At 44.1% G+C, this 21,217-nt stretch overlaps 1 protein-coding gene across 1 annotated transcript in view; it reads right to left on the bottom strand.

The window, feature by feature from the left end:
• Positions 1 to 321: 321 nt before the first annotated feature.
• The window catches only part of CHD1 (chromodomain helicase DNA binding protein 1), an 86,417-nt gene continuing 65,521 nt past the window's right edge, over positions 322 to 21,217 (bottom strand). The window contains 9 exon segments of the mRNA XM_030566220.1: positions 322 to 1,248; positions 1,250 to 1,317; positions 1,320 to 1,333; positions 2,481 to 2,691; positions 3,789 to 3,846; positions 4,118 to 4,214; positions 6,997 to 7,175; positions 17,362 to 17,502; positions 17,808 to 18,071. Coding sequence (XP_030422080.1) covers positions 970 to 1,248; positions 1,250 to 1,317; positions 1,320 to 1,333; positions 2,481 to 2,691; positions 3,789 to 3,846; positions 4,118 to 4,214; positions 6,997 to 7,175; positions 17,362 to 17,502; positions 17,808 to 18,071 — 1,311 coding nt within the window. The 3' untranslated portion in view covers positions 322 to 969.

The raw sequence follows: 21,217 nt of genomic DNA, 5'->3' as shown, positions 1-21,217 counted from the left end.
CTCCTTTTAAAACAAATACACCCCCCAAAATTTTTTTTCAGAGCCTAATTTAGTTGTATATTTCTCACCATTTCATTACAACAATCACAACATGGACAGTTTAATAGAAAAAAACAAAACATATCGCACAAAGTATCTCAAACAAAACAAAAACAAAAAGAGCACTAAATGGAATAAAAAGTGTTCCCTTCCCCCAATTTTACATTCTGAACAGTGATTCCATCAAGATATCTTATTCAAAAATGTAACACACTGATTTTGTTTCATACTTGTGACAAGAAGGCCTGAGTTGGTGAGGAAAGGAACAGTCAAAAAAAAGCCTGAGAGGGGAAAAAGCTCATTTAATTAATTTACAATAATTTACAGCTTTTTTTTGTAAAAAGGCATTACAATTGATCACAAACAGGAGAAATCCTGGCTATTTTACAGTTCTAGGTACAGAATTTAAATATTCAAGCTTGTGATGAAAAGCGGCAAGGTGGTCGCAGTGTACAATGTAAACAAGTAGCTTTGGAAAGTGAACAAGGTCCTTGAGAATTCTTTACTAAAAAAACCAAAACAAAATAAAACCCAAATACCTCATTCCTTCCTGATACACGATCACAGGTCAGTGTGTAAAAGTTCATTTACAAACATAATTTAAACTGTATTCAGCCTAAAAGCACTTTGACATGAAGAGTTTTATAATAAGATCCAGTCTCAATGGGGCAGTGTTGAGGTCCCTGTAAAAGTAAACATCTTCCATTTCTTAAAAAAAGTGCCACAACATTGCAGCACATGCAGCATAAACTTTAAATACAAAATATATTTTTTCTTCTGTTGGGATAATAGACCTTGCATCTTGGAAAGAAAGTAACAATACTGCTACTGATAGAATATCCAGTCCATGTCTTTCAAGTCATGTAAGGCAATTACTGTGTTAGTTTACTGTATATGGCTAAAAGAAAGTCCAGAAAACGTTAGTCTGTGTTATGTTTTCCGGCTACTCCATGCATGTTCAGGTGTACTTTTGTGATCTGTTGAGTGTTCAAATGGAGATCTGTGTCCTAAGGGAGACCTTGAGCCATAAGGAGACCTCTGATCTAGTGGTGACCTTGGGCCACTACTGGAAGCTCTATGGTCCATCTGCCAGTCTGAGTGGTATCTATAGTCCCTGGAAGATTTATAATGGCTGTACTCTGAACTGGATCGGTGATCTGAGTGTATCCGGTGGTCTGAATGAGAACGGTGGTCTGAATGAGACCGACTGGTCTTTTAAATTTCCTTCCAGGCTTGATCTGTGATCTCTACTCCTGTGGTCATCCAGCTTTCTATGTTACTATCACTGTAGTATCTGAAAGATAGGATAAATTGTTATTTTGGTAATAGTAATAAAACAAAGGTTAAAATGGTGGCAATCTAAGCAGAATTACTTTAAGAGCTCATTCTTTGAAATTCTGCACTATACACAAAATTAAGCTTTGGCGCTCTGAAACTTGGATATTCTTGTGTTTGTCAGAGGAAGCATATATATAAAAACCGATGAGAAATATACTTTGTCAAATTCAATTAGAAAAGATGAAAGTGTTATAAAATGAAGAGATTCCAACGAGCCTGGTAACCATATTTCATTCCATGCTCTCATACCCCATCATCACTGATGTCTTACTTGTCCAGTGTTACTGAAATAGGTCTACCTCTTATGATATTAGAATATCAATTTTCCTCCATCCAACACAGTTTCCCTCATTTTGATTGCCTATCACTTCCATTGTCAGCCCTCCTGTCTTATGTTGTCGTTTTCTGTCCTTTTTTTTTTTTTTTTTTGGTAAGGGTCACAGTATTCACTCTTTATCAGAACTTTCTATCTCTTGAACTGACTTCCAATCTTATCTATACTACTATTTATGATAAGTTTATAGCAGAACACAATGTGCTAGGTGTTTTTCCAAAAGAATAGAAGACAAAGTCCTTGACAAAAGGATCGCACAATCTAAGAGATAGAGACTAGGGGAAGTAGTACAGAAGCAGAGGATCTGTATATGTATATGCATAAGGGAATGGAGGTGTCCAGTTTATTGGTTTGATCCTGAAATTACTAGAGTTTCAAAAATATTGCTTAGCTGCATCTCACACACACACCACACACTCTCATGCACACACACTCTCACACCAATATAAACAATCTTCAAGAGGGATTTAAATTGCACAGAGGGTAGGTGGTCTTGTGGATGAACTAGGAGAGGCATTATATTATTCGCTAAGTTTAGAAGGCGGCACGTTTTAATTATAGCACAGTATTCTAATCATTTTCACTAAGCTTCTGAAATATTTTTATGTGAGAACATGTTGGATGACCTAGCAAAACTGGCAACTTGTTTTGGTATGAACCACATACTTAAGTGAAATGCAATTAAAAAAATCCCCAGAAACAATACCAACAATAACAAAAAACAAAACATCCCTCCCCCAGATTTCTATGGATTATTATCAAAACTCACCTGCTGTCCTGTTTGTAGTGATCCCAGTCCCTGTGATCTTTTCCATTACTGAAGGCAGAATAGGGCCTTTTTCTAGAGTCGCTTTTTTTGTAAGCATCTCCCTGATGTCTGTCTTTGTGATGATCGTGGTATTGTGACAAATGTCTGTCAGAGGAATAACTGTCCCTGCTACTGTCATCGTGGTTTGTATTCTCTTTCAGTCTTTCCACATCTGCTTAATAAAATAGATAGCTATGCTGAATGTGTGTTTCTGCGTAAGGGAATTTCATATACTACAAAATTTCTAGTTGAAAAGCATGAAAGGATTATTGTACAGAAAAACGCTTCGACCTCTTAGATTTAACTGTGTGAGAGAAATACAATGATTTGCAACAGCAGCTGACAATGGGAGCAAAAATGTGTGAACTGAGAGAAGTTGGGGTTGAATAGGCAGAAACAAGAATAGAAATGCAGAGTGAAATTTAGAGGTGGACAGATAGAGATTATGTAGGATCTAGAATGAATGGATAAAAAGTTCAATTTGATTAATTAAAGGACAGGAACCCAACAAAGTTTTTCAATGAGAGGTCAATGTGGGTGATGTTGCCTTTACTAGAGGAATTTTGAACAGTAGTAGGGGGAGCAGAGAAAGTTACAGTATTCAAGGTGAGAAATCACCAAGGCATGGACAAAAAAGTTTTAATAGTGCAACTAATGAAACAATGGTATTTTATTGTAATTCAGAGGAAGTAGTACTATGGCTTCATGAGTGATTGGACATATATATAGTGAGAGGGGAAACAAAGAAGCCAAATATTGCATTGTGGCTGCAAGCTCATGAGATTGGGAGGATAATGTCACTGTCAATGACAAAAGGGATATTACATCCTACACCATAGATTGCTGGTCCCTGCTTTAAGTGAAGACCTTAGAATTCATGATAGTGATGCAAGAAAACAAAAAACAAAACAAAAAAGCCTGTAACAAAACAAAACAAAAAAAGAAAAAACCCACGTTGGAGTCTGGAACTAGTCTAGAGGCATCAAGCATTTCTCTTTTTTCACATAATTAAACACAAAAGTGTATTTTCAAATGTGTTCTAATAAAAAGGATTGCCAAATAGCAAATAACTCTTAAAAACACTAGCTGCAGTTGGATTTATGCTTGACTTAGTTTCACCAGCAAAAGTATGTATGCTGGGTCTCACTAATAAATCTATCTGTAGGGACAAGTTCACTTAATGCTAGGAGGAGTTTTAGAAGGTTTCAGAGTTTCAAATACCCTGCTAGAAAACATTTCAACACACCACCACCATGCAGAACTTCTTACCTGGATTTCTAATCACATGTGTGTTCACATTGCTGCTGATGTTCTGGTCATTGTGTTGCTAAGAGAAATAAATACAACAATTGGCATTGCTAAATCTCAAAAATTACAAATACAAGTGCTAAAACATTCCATCTGATCAAAAAGGTGATATTAACACACAAAAGAAATCCTTTAAATCAGACATTTTCATTTGTAAAAGGTAAATTCAGAATCCATTAACACTTTACCCTCATAAAACAAGTTTTAATAAATCCAAAAAAAATTGGATATATCTATATCTATATCCATATCCAATCAGAATGTCTCGAAATATAAAAACAATATATTACCTGAGATTCCTGGCGTTTTTTGATTGCGTGTTTATATAGTTTGTGCAACTTTCTGGCATCAAATTCTGTAAACTTTGAAACAAAAATCCACAAATTTCTAGAGAAAGGAAAATAAAAAAACAAAAAGACTGGTTAGCCTTCCTGCATACACTGGTTTTCCTTTATACCATTTTGTATACAATGGGCCTGATTCACCATTGTGATATTTCAGTGCCACACTGGTGTAATTACATTGAAGTCAATGGAGTTGTACTGCAGTGGTGAATCAGGTCCCATCGCATGCGAAGGTAGCATATCTAGCAATACAACAAAGATATTTGCATAATTCTCTGAAGATATAAAGCACTAAATGCTACAGATGTATTATTAATTCCTCTCTTTTTCTTTACCGCTGTGTGATGTTTATATTAATTAGTTTAGAATGCAGATATGACCATGAAGAAGTAATGGACATCAGTGAAAACTTTGCTAGTTAAGGATGGGATAGACCTGACTTTACAATAGGAGTTGAGTGCTCAATTCTCTTAAGAGAAACAATGGGTGATGTAATATCTTTTGTTAGACCAATTGTTAGTGTTAGACAAACTTTTGAGCTCTGATCTCTTCAAGGTCAAAAGCCCCTTTTTGAAAATTCCCTCTAAAATGGAAACTGTGTTACTCAATGTAACTTCCAAGATTGATTTTTCCCGCAGTGCAAGACTTTTGTGCCACATGCCTAATTTCCTGAAAATAGCAGAGGCAGATAGGATGCAACCATATGATTCCAAGGGTTGGTCATGCATCTACTGCCTTTAAATCAGATGAATTTTCAAAACTGAGTAATCACAAAGATACTAGTGGAAATGAATCCTAATTTGTTTTCTGGATGCTTGTCCAGACTGGGAGAGGGAACAACTGGTGATACCGAGTTTGATAGGAGGTCCCATGTGGGGAACAAAGTCCTTGAAATGTCAGGCCCCTATTGATTCAAAAAAGAGAGCAGGCAAGAGAAATTTCCTTACTGCTGTCCCCAATTCAACTTTAAAAGCCAGGACTGCAATATAGAATGTTGACACATTAAACTGCCTCTTTAATTTTCATGGCTGAAAGAGAAATTTGAAATAGAGCGGGGAAGTGGCAAGGGTAAGCCTGGAACTATTCTGAACTACCTAGCACTATTTGGAAGAAAGTAATGAGGTGCAGCCCAAGTTCTTGTGGAGAGGCCACAAAAAAAGGTCATACATATGGTCATACATATATCAGTTCTGGAGAAGAAACTGTACTTGTGAAGTTTGCTGAGGTACTGCTGAAAACACAAAACACAGAGCATTCATAGATGTTCTCACAGGGTTCCAAAATACATCTTCAGTGCTGAGTTTACTACTACTTCAGTACACTAAACTTTGCTTTTTCCGGCAAGTGATTAATTACTACTACTTTGGCCTATAAGCTTTACTTAAGTACATACAATAGCTGTGTTTAGTGACACTTGTATAACTGGTCACACATGGAATCTCTGAGAACTGAAGGGAATGATTGTCTTTAGCATGCTGTGTGTCCAATCAGATATTGGTGTAGTTTGTCTTTCAGTGCCTTATGTATGGCCAAGAAGAAGCCAGAGTTCGCATAGCCACTGTATAATTAAATATAAGATAATCTACCACAAACACCATGCATGTTATGGATAGATAACATTTCTTAACATTTGCTGATAGTTTTTATAGCAGTGATAAGGTAGAGATAAGGTAACATGGATGATCTTAAGTGTGAATGTTTATCAATTTTTTCCCTTAAAAATAGAATACAATTGTCTATTTTGATTGTATGGGTTTTGGGACATGGATCTTGCTTTCATACTCATCTAAAGTGTTTAACACAAGTTGGAATACAATAATTGAGTAAGAGCAGCAGCATTCTAGAAGTTGAGGATTTTTTTTTCCAATTAGAATTAATGACTGAGGACTTTTAAAATCTATTTAGAATTGTGTGAAATGCTGAAAAATATCACCCTAACTTTTTATTTGAAAGTATAATCTAGGTAAAGTGAAGTCTTTGGATTATAATTAAGCACAAAAACACATTCAGAGATTCTTTCTGATCCTTTCTTGCCGTTATGTTAGAAATTTTATGCTAATATTAATAACTAAGTAATTTTTTTTTAAAGTAAAACATCTTATTATATGGTTAATACTTCATTGTAAAGCCATAGCTGACAAGCAATCTAGTTTCACAATATATTTTAGTATTTTTCTAGAATGGAGGCTCTAAGCAAATGTACATAGGCAAAACTTCAGAAGTGTTCACTATGAAAGCATAATGAATAATAATCAAAATTAAAAATTAGATGCCATCTTCTGTCTTTACAGATAAAAGTTCTTTGCCACTTAAAGTTACTTATAAATTACTCAGGAACTTCTGATTCGCTAATTTCCAGTCCTTTTTAAAACCAGGAGGAGGCTCCACCTAGTGGACAAAGTACAGCTTGCAGTGGTAGTCAATTGTTTTTTGTCAAGGTCCAAATTTCTTGGTCAAAATATAGTCAATGTCCAGACTCCAGAGAAAAATAATAACAATAATGATAATAAGTAGTAAATAAAGATTTCGGGATCTGTTAAAAAGCATCTGGCGGTCCGGATCTGGTCGACAGTTCTCCTATTGACTACTCTAAGCTTATACAATGATACACAATTCAGCATATGGAACATGAAGCTGGCTTCAAAATCCACTACACAATTCACATTTTTTCTTTATAGGTCCTCATATGGTATTTTAAAACATCTGTAAGTAGATTCAAGAATGTGAGAGCTGGAAACCAACAAAAATGGACAGAAATCACTCTAGTTAATAGAAACAGTGATGGATTTTTCCCTTTCATTCATGAAAAATGTAGAATTACTTACTTCCTCCACTGCTTAATAAGTTCAGGATTTGTGTACTCTTTTAGACATTCAGTGATGTGATCCCCTATTTTGATCAGACACTGTCTAGTATGCTCCAGCTGTTCCCTTTCTGAAAGACCTTTTTCTGGTCTATCTAGCTGTTTCAGCGCTGCTTTGACAGGCCTCATTCTTTCTTTGCACTGTAAAGTGGAAAAAGGAATATACAAGTCAGGAGGGAAGGGAGAAAAGCAAATTCTACAACATGACCCACCTTACTACTGTGCTATTTACACAGGAAAAGACAGTGCTACTTTAAGCCAAATGAAATATCAAGCCGCTGGCTCACAGCTCTTAAAATTTTCTTTTCTACTACAGGTTTCCTTTGGAAAAGTAATAATTTAAACCAATGCAATATTAGCTCCTTTATGAAGGCATTAGATTGTATTTAAGAAAATATTTTTCTTAGAAATAAGATATTACAAACAGATACGATGACTAAGTATTATAATTCTAATCTGTCTTCTTTGTTGTTGACCTTTCAGCACAAATACACAGTACTAGACCTGTGTTACTTTCAAGAAACTTGTATACAAATTCAGTGTCAAGATCATAAATGACTATTCAATAAATCTAGAATAGATGAATCCTGAAACAATTGCAGCCCAGAGGCAAAGTGACATTTCACTCAGGAAAGGAATTGCATTCCTCTTTCTCTCTTGTTGGGCGTGGTTCCCTACTCTTCAGAAAAATCTCTGCAGCTCTCTCTCAGACAATCTTGCCAGCGGATTGATCCCTATGAATGAAGCTAAGACTACCAAGGAGATGCTAGTATGGACAGACAGATGAAACTCAGTTCAAGCTTTCCTTGCATGAGGAAGAGTGGAAGAGGCTGGCTCTCCTTGTCCCATATCCAGCCCTCCCAAACATTCATTTCTTCATGAACCAGTAAGAAAAAGCTCTCCTTGTACCTATCTTGAGTCTCTAAGGGAAAGGAGAAAAGTGGGGAGAAGAGGGAAGGGGAAGAGGACAGACTGAACTGTAACATCTTATAGTGGAAGTGATACTTTCAGTAGGTGAATAGGAGAAATTGTCAAAAGTAGGGCCTGACTGGACTATGTAGATAAGCTCCTGCCTGGTTCACTATTAGGACTTCTGGAGAGACTGCAGCAGAAGTGCTATGATCTCCAATACAACTTTGTCTCCTTCATCAACCTGTTCAGTGTCTTGAGCTCTAAAAGCACTTGGACTACTCTTTTATCCTTTTCTGATTATGACGAATATGGGGAAGAGTGTATTTAAAAAAAAACAAAAACCAACAAAAACCTCACATGGCCAGAGCAGTCAACAGATACTCTTTATTCAACTATCAATTTGTAAGTACCGAGAGGGTAAATAGGATAAAAGACGGTTACTCACCTTTGTAACTGTTGTTCTTCGAGATGTGTTGCTCATATCCATTCCAGTTAGGTGTGTGCGCGCCGCGTGCACGTTCGGAGAAACTTTTACCCAGCAAAACTCGGCGGGTCGGCTGGGCGCCCCCTGGAGTGGCGCCGCTATAGCGCCGAATATATACCCCAGCCGACCCGGCCACCCTTCAGTTCCTTCTTGCCGGCTACTCCGACAGTGGGGAAGGAGGGTGGGTTTGGAATGGATATGAGCAACACATCTTGAAGAACAACAGTTACAAAGGTGAGTAACCGTCTTTTCTTCTTCGAGTGATTGCTCATATGCATTCCAGTTAGGTGATTCCCAAGCCTTACCTAGGCGGAGGGGTCGGAGTGAGATGTGGCAATATGCAGAACCGCTGCGCCAAAGGCTGCATCATCTCTAGATTGCTGGACCAGCGCATAGTGTGAGGTGAAGGTGTGGACAGATGACCAGGTCGCTGCACGGCATATCTCCTGGATAGGCACGCGCGCCAGGAAGGCGACTGATGACGCTTGAGCTCTAGTAGAATGCGCTGTAAGGTGGCCAGAAGGGACATGAGCTAGGTCATAGCATGCGCGGATGCATGCAGTCACCCAGGAGGAGATCGTCTGGGAGGAGAGTGGCAGGCCTTTCATCCGGTCTGCAACTGCCACAAACAGTTGGGGAGACTTTCGGAATGGCTTTGTTCGCTCAATGTAGAAGGCGAGTGCCCTGCGTACATCTAAGGAGTGTAGCTGCTGCTCCCGCCGAGAAGGGTGGGGCTTTGGAAGGAAGACCGGGAGGAAGATGTCCTGGTTGGTATGGAAGGCAGACACAACCTTAGGGAGGAACGCCGGATGAGGGCGTAGCTGAACCTTGTCTTTATGGAAGACAGTGTATGGCGGGTCCACCGTGAGTGCTCTCAGCTCGGAGACCCGCCTGGCCGATGTAATGGCCACCAGGAAGACTGTTTTCCATGATAGGTACAGGAGCGAGCAAGTCGCTAATGGCTCAAATGGTGGGAGCATGAGCCTGGTTAGGACCAAGTTAAGATCCCAGATAGGGGCAGGGCGACGTATGGGGGAGTAGAGACGCTCTAGGTTCTTAATGAACTGAGAGACCAAGGGGTGGGAGAACACGGAGTGGCAGCCCTCACCTGGCCGGAAAGTGGATATGGCCGCTAAGTGCACCTTCAGAGAGGATGTTGCCAGGCCCTGTTGCTTAAGGTACCAGAGGTAGTCTAGGACCGTGGGGATTGAGGCCTCTGAAGGAGTAACGCCCTGAGTTGCGCACCAGCAAGAGAAGCGTTTCCACTTTGCCAAGTACGTGAAGCGGGTGGAAGGCTTCCTGCTGCTGAGGAGAACATGCTGCACTGGAGCGGAACAGCTCAACTCCGCTGCGTTTAGCCATGCAGGAGCCACGTCATGAGGTGGAGGGCTCGCAGGTCTGGGTGACGAAGCCTGTCGTGGTCTTGTGTGATCAGGTCTGGGAGGAGAGGGAGGGGAATTGGGGTGTCCACTGACAGATCTAGCAGGGTGGTGAACCAGTGCTGTCTGGGCCACGCAGGTGCGATCAGGATCAGATGCGCTTTGTCCCTGCGGAGCTTTAACAGGACCTTGTGCACCAGGGGAAATGGAGGGAAGGCATACAACAAGTGATGCCTTCACGACAGGAGGAATGCGTCCGTGATCGACCCCGGAGAGAGACCCTGAAAGGAGCAAAACTCCTGGCACTTCCTGTTCGAGCAGGAGGCAAACAGGTCTATGCGGGGAAATCTCCACCTCTGGAAGAGTGAATGGATGACGTCCGGTCTTATAGACCATTTGTGACATAGAAAGGACCGACTGAGCCGATCCGCCAGAGTGTTCCGGACCCCCGGAAGAAAGGACGCCACTAGATCTATCGACTGGGCTATACAGAAGTCCCAGAGTCGAATGGCCTCCTGACACAGGGGAGACAAGCGGGTCCCTCCTTGTTTGTTGATGTAGTATATGGTCGTTGTGTTGTCTGTGAACACTGAAACACAATGGCCATGCAGATGAAGTTGGAACGCCTGGCAGGCAAGGCGGACTGCCCTCAACTCCCGGACGTTTATATGGAGTGTCAGCTCTTGGGACAACCAAAGGCCCTGGGTATGCAGGCGACCTAGCTGGGCCCCCCAACCAAGGGATGACGCATCCGTCATTAAGGTCATCGACAGCGGCTGTGGATGGAACGGCATCCCCGCGCATACCAGGGATGGAGTTAGCCACCAATCGAGGGAGTGAAGGGGGCTGGGGGGAACTGTCACCAGGACGTCTATAGGGTCCCTGCCCGGGCGGAAGACTGAATGGAGCCACGTTTGGAAGGGTCTCATGCGGAGTCTGGCATACTTTGTAACATAAGGACATGCGGCCATATGCCCCAGGAGTCCGAGACAGGTGCAAGCTGAGGTGATTGGGGAGGCCTGTAAGCTTCGTATGATCGATACGATCGCTTGGAAGCGAGGCTGAGGCAAGTATGCCCTGGCTTGAGTGGAGTCCAGCGTTGCCTCTATGAAGTCCAGCCTCTGCGTGGGGACCAGGGTGGATTTCTCGGTGTTGAGCAGTCCCAACCAGGAGAATAGGTCCGTAACTATATGGACATACTGCCGTACCTGAGACTGGGAGGACCCCTTGAGGAGCCAGTTGTCCAGATACAGAAACACATGTATCTGTTGCCGGCGGAGGTGGGCGGCAACGACGGCCATGCACTTCGTGAACATCCTTGGGGCTGTGGAGAGGCCGAAGGGGAGGACTGTGAATTGGAAGTGCTGGTGGTTGGCCATAAAGCGAAGGTACTTCCTGTGCAGTGGAAAGATGGCAATGTGGAAGTACGCATCCTTCACGTCGAGGGCGGCATACCAGTCTCATAGACTCATAGACTCTAGGACTGGAAGGGACCTCGAGAGGTCATCGAGTCCAGTCCCCTGCCCTCATGGCAGGATCAAATACTGTCTCCAGGATCCAGGGATGGGATAATCATTCCCAGGGAGACCATGCGGAACTTCAACTTGAGCATCCATTTGTTGAGTCCACGCAGGTCTAGGATAGGCCTGAGGCCTCCCTTGGACTTGGGAATCAGAAAATATCGGGAGTAAAACCCCTTTCCTCTCTCATCTAAAGGTACCTCCTCTATAGCTCCTGTCGTGAGGAGAGATTGGACCTCCTGTAGGAGGGCTTGCTTGTGAGAGGGGTCCCTGAAGAGGGACTGGGAAGGGGGGCGGGAGGGTGGTGATGAAGCAAATTGGAGGTGGTATCCTTGCTTCACTGTGCGCAGAACCCAAAGATCCGATGTCAATTGGGACCACGTCGGGAGGAAGTAGGAGAGGCTGCTGGAAAAGGGAGGGAAAGGATCCTGTCCTGAGGCTGGTACGCCGTCCCCGGGTGCACCTTCAAAAGTTGGACTTGGGGCCCGGTGGAGCCTTAGAGGGCCCGTGGTTTTGGCCCCCTTGGGAACTGGACTGGCGTCTGCGGCCCCCCCGCCCACGCCTTCTACTGAGGTCCTGTCTCCGGCGAGGTGTAAAATACAGGCGGTGTGCTTGGGGCTTGAAGGGTCTACGCTGTGTTATGAGGGTATGCATCCCCAACGAGCGCATGATGACTCTATTATCCTTCAGGCTCTGCAGCCTGGGATAAGTCTTCTCCGAGAACAAACCCTTCCCATCAAAGGGTAAGTCCTGAATGGTGTACTGCAGCTCCGGAGGTAGGTTAGAGACCTGGAGCCAGGAGATGCGCCTCATAGTAATCCCCGAGGCCAAAGTTCTGGCTGCTGAGTCGGCCATGTCTAGGGAGGCCTGGAGAGAGGTCCTGGCCATTTTCTTCCCCTCCTCCAGGAACGCGTTGAACTCCTGGTGTGAGTCCTGGGGTAGCAGCTCGAAGAACCTACCCACCTCCGCCCAAGTGTTGTAATTGTATCGGCTCAGTAGAGCCTATTGGTTGGCCACCCGGAACTGTAGGGCCCCCACTGAGTACACCTTACGACCCAGGAGATCCATCCGTCTGACCTCTTTGGACTTTGGGGCCGGCGCCTGCTGGCCATGTCGTTCCCTTTCGTTGACAGACTGGACAACTAAGAAGGAGGGAGGAGGATGAATGTACAAGTACTCATACTCCCAAGAGGGTATCATGTACTTTCTCTCAACTCCCTTTGCCGTCGGTGGAATGGAGGCTGGAGATTGCCAGAGGATGTCAGCAGTGGCCTGGATGGTCTTAATGAATGGTAGCGCGACTTGGGTGGGAGCATCGGCGGTGAGGATGCTCACTACAGGGTCCTCGACCTCCGGGACCTCCTCCACTGGGAGATTGATGTTGAGGGCCACTCTGAGCAGGAGGTCCTGATGGGCCCTGAGGTCTATCGGCGGGGGCCCTGATGATGAGGTCCCTGCCACAGCCTCATCCGGTGAGGAGGAGGAGGATACCCCGGGAATGAGGGGGTCCTGGACGGCCTCCTGCTCCTGGGACAGTTCCTGCTCCAGCTGCCCCGGGGAGTCCGGAGGATGCGTTGCGTGCTCTTCCGACTCAACCGCAGGGGGGCGGGAAATGGTGGCCTCTGGAGCCCGATGTTCTGAGGCAGCAGAGCGGGTCTGGACCAGAGGAGCACCCTGGGCTTGGTGGTACGCCCAGGGTGTCCAGAAGGACCACTGCTGAGGTCCCAAGTCCTGCGGCCGAGAGTCCTGGAAAAGCCCCGCGGGTACCTCTGTGTCCCGGTCCCGGTCGTAACAGCTGTCCGCCTGGGAGGATGTGAACGTGTGTCTGGACAGCCATGGTGGGGCAGAAAAGCCTGGAGCCGAAGTCTCGACTGATCTCACACCCCTCGATCGTGGGGACCGGCACCGGTACGCAGAGCGGTACTGAGAGCGAGACCGGGACCTACGACTGGCCCGGTGCCGGGAGGTCGACCGGGATCTCGAGTCTCTGCGTCCTGACCTGCTCCGGGAGGTACGGTGCCTGGGACGGTGCCGGGAACTGGAGCAGTACCACGAGTAGCGGGTTGGGGAGCGAGACTGACCGGTGCCGAGAGTCCGACCGGTGTCGTGGTGAGGACCGGTGCCGGGACCAAGAGCGACGTCGAGATCAGGAGCGACGTCTCGACTCAGAGCGCCGGCGGGACCGTGATCTTGATCGGTGCCGGTCCGCTATGCAGACCGACGGCGGTCTGGTCAGGGTCGGCTTGCCCAGGGACTGCAATACCCGCACCGGTGGTGCCAGGGGTAGGGGCGGTGCCGCTTCGGTGATGGTGATCAAGTCCCTCGCTGCAGAGAAGGTCTCCGGGATAGATGGTAAAGTGAGCTCTACCACGGCCAGTGCCAGGGAGCTGTCAGGTGCCGGACTCAACTGCCCTCGTGGGGCTGAGTCGACGGTACTGGTTTCGGCTCTGCCGCGGCAGGTATTGACGCCGGGCGGTCAGACTTAGGTGCAGTCTCTGGCTGCAATGCTGGTGTCGCCATCTGACCCTTCGCCGTCTTTGACCTCGGGGAGAGGGAGCGGCGTGGAGTTGATTTCGGTGCCGGCGGTGGCCGGTGCCGGGAATCCTTAGGCGTACCGGCGACGCCCGGTGCCGTAGGGGTGCCTCTGCTCACCGTGCTCACCTCTGGCTCGTGCTCGGTGCCGAGGGCGACGGTGTCAGGGCCGCTTCCATTAGGAGCTGCTTCAACCTAATGTCCCACTCCTTTTTTGTTCTTGGCTTAAAAGCCTTGCAGATTGGGCACTTAGCCAATAAGTGCGATTCCCCTAGGCACTTCAAACAGGAGTCGTGGAGATCTCCTGTAGGCATCGGCCTATGACAGGCCGAGCACTGCTTGAAACCCGGTGACCCAGGCATGAGCTCTGGCACCGTGTGCGGGGAAGGGGCTACCCCCCGAACACGGCAACACTTACTAATTAACAACTATAACTATGAACTATAACCAACTCTAACTATATCTCTCTCTATATATACAACAACAGTTAACTATACTATGAATATAACTAGAAGAGACTACGAGTAGCTAGGGAAGGTGGAGGTCAGCTAAGCCGCACTCCACTGTTCCAACGACCGACACGGGCGGTAAGAAGGAACTGAAGGGTGGCCGGGTCGGCTGGGGTATATATTCGGCACCACAGCGGCGCCACTCCAGGGGGCGCCCAGCCGACCCGCCAAGTGTTGCTAGGGTAAAAGTTTCTCCGATGAACGTGCACGCACCGCGCACACACCTAACTGGAATACATATGAGCAATCACTCGAAGAAGAATAAGCAAAAGCCAGCATAGATTTGTCAAGAACAAATTGTGCTAAACCAAAATAAGTCCTTCCTTTGATAGGGTTACTGGCCTAGTGAATGGAGGGGTAGCTGCAGACATGATAAATCTTGTTTTTATAAGGCTTTTGACATAGTCCCATATGATATTCCCATAAGAAAACTAGGGCAAAGTGGTCTACATAAAATTGCTATTAAATGGGTACAAATCTGACAAAGACTGTACTCAAAAAGAGTAGTTATCAATGGTTCACTGTCCATCTGAGAGAATGTATCTAGTGGGGCCCCACAAAGATCAGTCCTGAGCTGGTGGTATTAATATTTTCATTAATAATTTAGATAATAGAGTTGAGGGTATGCTTATAATATCTGTGGATGACATCAGGCTGGGAAGGATTGCAAATACTTTGGAGGAAAGAATTCAAAACAACCCTGATAAATTGGAGAAATGGTCTGAAATCAACAAGATGAAATTCAATAAAAGAGAAGTGAGAAGTACAATAGATTTCACTTATCAGCAACCCCTCCGTTGCTAACAAAGTTGCCATTATCTGGCAGTTGCCAATAAGCAAAAGGCAGGTTTACAATGCTGCAGCTGGAGAAAGAAGTGCTGGGACGTCCCTTCCCTGGCCACAGATCTTGCAGTTAGGACAGCCAGTGGGGAGGAAGGACTGAAACTCAGATTCTGGGGCTTTCTATATGAAACAGAGGGTGCTGAGGGACCACAGAGCTGTATGATAACTTCCCCTATGCTCTCCAGGGATTGGGGTCAGCATTTCCGAGTGTTTTCTTCCCTGCACGCAGTCACCGACAAGGCAAAGCCAGGAGAGTCAGGGAGTGGTCTGACATCCAAACTGCAGCCCCACTTCATATTAATGCCCTGCCCACAGCCTCCCCTCCCAGTCCACAGCCCTGACCTGACCTCATGCACGTTCCTATGCACAAGCAGGTTTGTGGGGCTGTAGTCCCAGAAAGAAGCACTGGAACATGCTGAGCACTGGTCACAGGCAGCTTTGTGGGGTGACAGCCAGGGAAGGCACGTTCTCGCAGCATTTTCTTCCCTAGCTGCAGCTGGTGTCTCTCTTCCAAAAAATGCTGTTAATTTGTTAATAAGCTGCGTGCTGATGCCAACATCTGAAGCCCTTTAACATAAAAGGCAATGGGATGGGATTGGTTCTCAGCAACATGTTGCTATTAATTGGACGTTGTTAATATTCAGGTTACTATTAAGTGGAATCTCCGTATTACATTTACAAGGAAAAAACCAAATGCACAAAAACACAGTGGGAAATAATTGTCTAGGCGGTAGCACCGTTGAAAAGGATCTGGGGGATTATAATGGATCACAAATTGAGTATGAGCCAACAATGTGAAAAAAGCTAATATTCTGGTGCGTATTAACAGAAGGATCATATTTAAGACACAAGAGGTAATTATCCCACGTCACTTAGCACAAGTATTCTGGACACCACACTAAGAAAGATGTGACTAAATTAGAGAGATTCCAGAGAACAACAAAAATGACAAAAGGTTTAGAAAAAGGTTTAGAAAAGGTTGAAAAAACTGGGCATGTTTAGTCTTGAGGAAAAAAAGACCCAAGGGGTGAGTTAATTTTCTTGTTACCTCTCTCTCTTATGGCCCCAACTATGAGTTAAACCAATCTGGGTTCCTTTAGATTCAGTGGGCCCAATTCAGGGGGAATGTAAAAGGGTGTGTAAACTACACATTGATAAATTGGGTATGGATGTTAGTCAGAGTCTGTACTGTTACAATATACACAGAGAGAGCAAAAAAGATGTAAATCATCTCTGAATCTGACATGTGCTACACCCAGTCTGAAAATTCAATTCAGGGAGTCTATGCAGTCTGAGAACTCCATGTCGCACCTAAGGTAATCTGACCCAATCTTCCTCATTAACATTTTCTACTAAGGTAAGATGAGAAACCGAGTGATAATCAGCATGATAGTCAGTGTTAAGAAATGCTTCTTGAGCATGAACTTGACTGCTGGTTTGAATGAACATGGCATATTGTGTTTCAGTATGCACGTGTTATGGCCAAGCAATGGGCCCAGTACATCCATCCCTCCTGAACAAACACAGGCCCATATTAAAGATTGCTGAGGGAGCTGTGGCCTGCAAAGGCAGAACCTCAATGATCGAGACAAGACTAAATAAAAATGAAATATTACATTCGTCCATTCCTCACATAGACCTACAACAAGGATCCTCACATACGCCTGCAACAATCCCAACTGGTTCTAACCTATCTTGTCTGTGAAGCACACAAATCTCAGGATTTCACATTTTTAAATGTTATATGTTGCTGGACATATGCATATCAAATGATCTGTGAAGAGATCGTAGCATATTTAAGCACCATAATATCATTGGGAGATCACTGTCATATTTTCATAGGACCTCGCTAAAAAGGAGAGTGCATATTCAATATATAACTCAGAAGTGCAAACACATCTGAAAAAGCTGGTATTGGGCTTGTGCAGAAATTTTGTAATGTTTGTCTGCATGAAGACAGAACTGAATCTTTAATATATATTTTATCCACACATTTGGTGTGCTATTCCGAGTCCTCACTGGCAAGGGATCAAGTGCAACAATGCCTAAGCGCACTGGCGTTAACCGAGCATATAGAAGCAGTTTTAATTCAGAATGTCATTCTTTTTGTGTTAAATATCAGCATTAAGATGGCAATAAGGAACTTACTACACTGAATGTCTTCTGATCCAGTTCTTCAGATTCTTCAGATATAGGAACTGGCTCACTAATTGCAGTAATATGAACTGGAGTATCTGCTGATGTAGCTTTCTTGATTTTGTCTCTGTTGTCAGATTTGACTTCATTTATCTATAAATAAAATATTAAAATAGATCTGAAAAGGGAATTGCAGTTTAGTTCTACAGTTACACTATCTTACTACACATACTGACCATTTACATATATTTAATTTTATTTAATTTTATTTATTTTTTTGCCTAGGGATGCAGAAAGGAGTGTGAATGTTTCTTATCTCACTTGCACTTTCAGCCAGCTAAACTATGTGGCAGTAACAATAACAGAGCATTAAGTGATCTGAAATGCCTGTCTACCTCAAAACCAACCTGTTTTTTTTTTTTTTAATTGTATTACATAATATACTGAAATCTAATTACCTTCTCCTCTTTTGCTTCTTTTTCTTTCTGTGTGGACTCCTTTACTTTGCTTTCTCTCTTTTCTTTCATATCTTTTTCCTTTAATTCTTTCTTATCCTCTTTTTCTTTTTTCTCCCTTTTCAGCTCCCTCTTGTTTTCCTTTTCTTTTGTTTCTCTCTTTTCTTCAACCTCCTTCTTTATACCAATATCTGGCTCAGATTTTTCATCATTTTCTTTTTCTGCTTTAATTTTTTTATTTGAATGTTTCACTGAAGCGATCTCATCCTGCAATATTTAAGCATAGGCATCACATTGCAAACTCAATTCATAGCTTTACAAATTTTACAGTAGTCAGACTAAAAATATACCATCCTTCCTCAAAGTATGATTTTTTAAAACTTTAATACCTATAAAGTGCAGCTAAACCACACAGTGATACTGTAAAAAAACAATAACACTTCTGAAGTTTAATAGGCATGTGCCAGAGAACGCTGAATTGGTCAATACCAACTTTATGGGAACATAAGGGAATCACATTCTAGAAGTTTTCCTGAGAAGGAAATAGAAAAGTCAGTTGGGCAGTCTCAAGGATCCTTTGCTTGGCTCATATGGGGCGTGGACTGAAAAGTCATTATTTAACTTTAGGATTCCACTGATTCTCCCAGAAGGGCTGCTCAGGCTACGCAATAGCGTGACTGTACCCTAAATTTCAAGGCTGATTGGAGGAGGAGAAAAACAACCTTTACACATGGTCTTAGTGGTTGTTTATAATCAAAAGGGAATACATACAGGAATTATTAACTAAAATTAAGTATTGATCCTTATAGTAAATAATCTTGGTTTTCTTTACATCCGTTTTTGTTGTTGTATTTGTATGCAGTCCTGATCTATACAAGAGACTTTAACACATTTTTTTAAAAACCAGCTTAGTTTAACTGGTAGAAACCATACGTGGATGCTCTTATTTCAGTTTAAAGGTGGCTTATTTCAGTTTAGTTTAAAACAATTCCTAATCTACTGAAGTTAAACCAAAATAAGCCTGACTCAAACCAAACTGAATTGCCCAGTTTATCCCATAAATGTACCGGTTTATCTCAATATTGGTTTACAAATCACATCTTTAAACATGTGCAACAAGGCCTTAGACTTTAAATACATTTTATCTTTTTTTATTGGTTTACATTAAAAACAAACAAATGGTAGCAAGGAAGCCTGGAGGTTGGGAGGTGGGGAAGGTATGTGTGAGAAAAGTTACTTAACCTTGCTGTGCTTCACTTTTTCCTACTGATAAATGGAGAAAGCAAGCATTACTCACTGTCATTTGAGCATTTGACTGAAAATCCTTCAAGTGCTAAAACTGGCTGTCTCTGGGTACGTCTACACTATGGGATTATTCCGATTTTACATAAACCGGTTTTATAAAACAGATTGTATAAAGTCGAGTGCACGTGGCCACACTAAGCACATTAATTTGGCGGTGTGCGTCCATGGTCCGAGGCTAGCGTCGATTTCCGGAGCGTTGCACTGTGGGTAGCTATTCCATAGCTATCCCATAGTTCCCGCAGTCTCCCCCGCCCCTTAGAATTCTGGGTTGAGAGCCTAGTGGTTGATGGGGCAAAAATCATTGTCGCGGGTGGTTCTGGGTAAATGTCGTCAGTCATTCCTTCCTCTGGGAAAGCAACGGCAGACAATCATTTCGCACCCTTTTTCCCTGGATTGCCCCGGCAGACGCCATAGCACGGCAACCATGGAGCCCGTTCAGCTTTTTTTTTTTTTTTTTTCCTTTTTTTACAGTCACTGTATGTGTACTGGATGCCGCGGACAGAAGCGATGCTCCAGCACTACACAGCAGCATTCATTTGCTTTTGCATGATAGCAGAGACCGTTACCAGTCATTCTGTACCATCTGCTGCCAGTGTAATTTGGCAATGAGATGACAGTTATCTGTCCTTCTGTGCTGTCTGCTGCTATCATGGGTGCCCCTGGCTGAGATCGGCCGGGGGCGCAAAAGCAAAACTGGGAATGATTCCCCGAGTCAATCCCTCCTTTATGGTTTCTAAAAATAGAATCAGTCCTGCCTAGAATTTGGGGCATGTGTACTAGAGAAGCAGTGTATCAGAGAGCACAGCTGCTTCGTGTCAGATCCTGCAGAAATGATGAGCTATATGCCATTCACGGGGGGTGACCCTGCAACAACCCCACCCGTAGCTTCCCTCCTCCCCCAACCTTCCTGGGCTACCGTGGCAGTGTCCCCCTCATTTGTGTCATGAAGTTATAAAGAATGCAGGAATAACAAACAGTAACTTGTGAGATAAAATGAGGGGGAGGTAGCCTCCCGGTGCTATGACAGTCCAGGCAGGACATTAAGCGGTGCGGGGGAGAGGAGCCCAACATGCCGCTGCTATGATAGTCCAGGCAGGACAGAATCTTTTCTTTACACAGGAAAGGGAGGGGGCTGATGGAGCTCAGCCCCCAGTGGCTATGATGAAGACGGTTACCAGCCGTTCTGTACCATCTACTGGGAATGACCAGGAATCATTCCTATTTTTACCCAGGTGCCCCTGAGGCCAGCCAGGGGTATTCAGCAGTTATCAAGCATGTACCGTCTGCCACCAGGGAGGGGAGAGGAGCAGATACTGCTCTTCGCTGCTGCAGCATCGCGTCTACCAACAGCATTCAGTAGACATAGAGTGACAATGAAAGAAGTCAAGAAACGATTTCTTTCCCTTTTCTTTCACTTGTAAATTGATGATCTATTCCCTGAGCCACGCCGGACAATGTGTTTGAACCTACAGGCACTGGGAGCTCAGCCAAGAATGCAAATACTTTTCGGAGACTGCTGGGGACTGTGGGATAGCTGGAGTCCTCAGTACCCCCTTCCTCCTTCCTGAACATCCATCTGAGTCTCTGGCTTCCCGTTACGCTTGTCACGCAGCACTGTGTAGCCTGCGGATTTTTTTTTCAAACGCTTTGGCATTTCGTCTTCTGTAACGGAGCTCTGATAGAACAGATTTGTTTCCCCATACAGCGATCAGTTCCAGTATCTCCCGTATGGTCCATGCTAGAGCTCTTTTTGGATTTGGGACTGCATTGCCACCTGTGCTGATCAGAGCTCCAAGCTGGGCAAACAGGAAATGAAAATCAAAATTTCGCGGGGCTTTTCCTGTTTACCTGGCCACTGCATCCGAGTTGAGATTGCTGTCCAGAGCGGTCACAGTGGTGCACTGTGGGATACTGCCCGGAGGCCAATACTGTCGATTTGCGGCCACACTAACCCTAATCCGATATGGTAATACCGATTTTAGCGCTACTCCTCTCGTCGGGGAGGAGTACAGAAACCTATTTAAAAAGCCCTTTATATCGATATAAAGGGCCTCGTAGTGTGGACACGCACAGCGTTAAATCAGTTTAAAGTTGCTAAAAATCGGTTT

The sequence above is a fragment of the Gopherus evgoodei genome, chromosome 6 (assembly GCF_007399415.2).
Source record: "Gopherus evgoodei ecotype Sinaloan lineage chromosome 6, rGopEvg1_v1.p, whole genome shotgun sequence".
Lineage (NCBI taxonomy): Eukaryota > Metazoa > Chordata > Testudines > Testudinidae > Gopherus > Gopherus evgoodei.
Note: the sequence above shows the minus strand (reverse complement) of the source record. Positions and strands in the feature narration are given on the sequence as shown.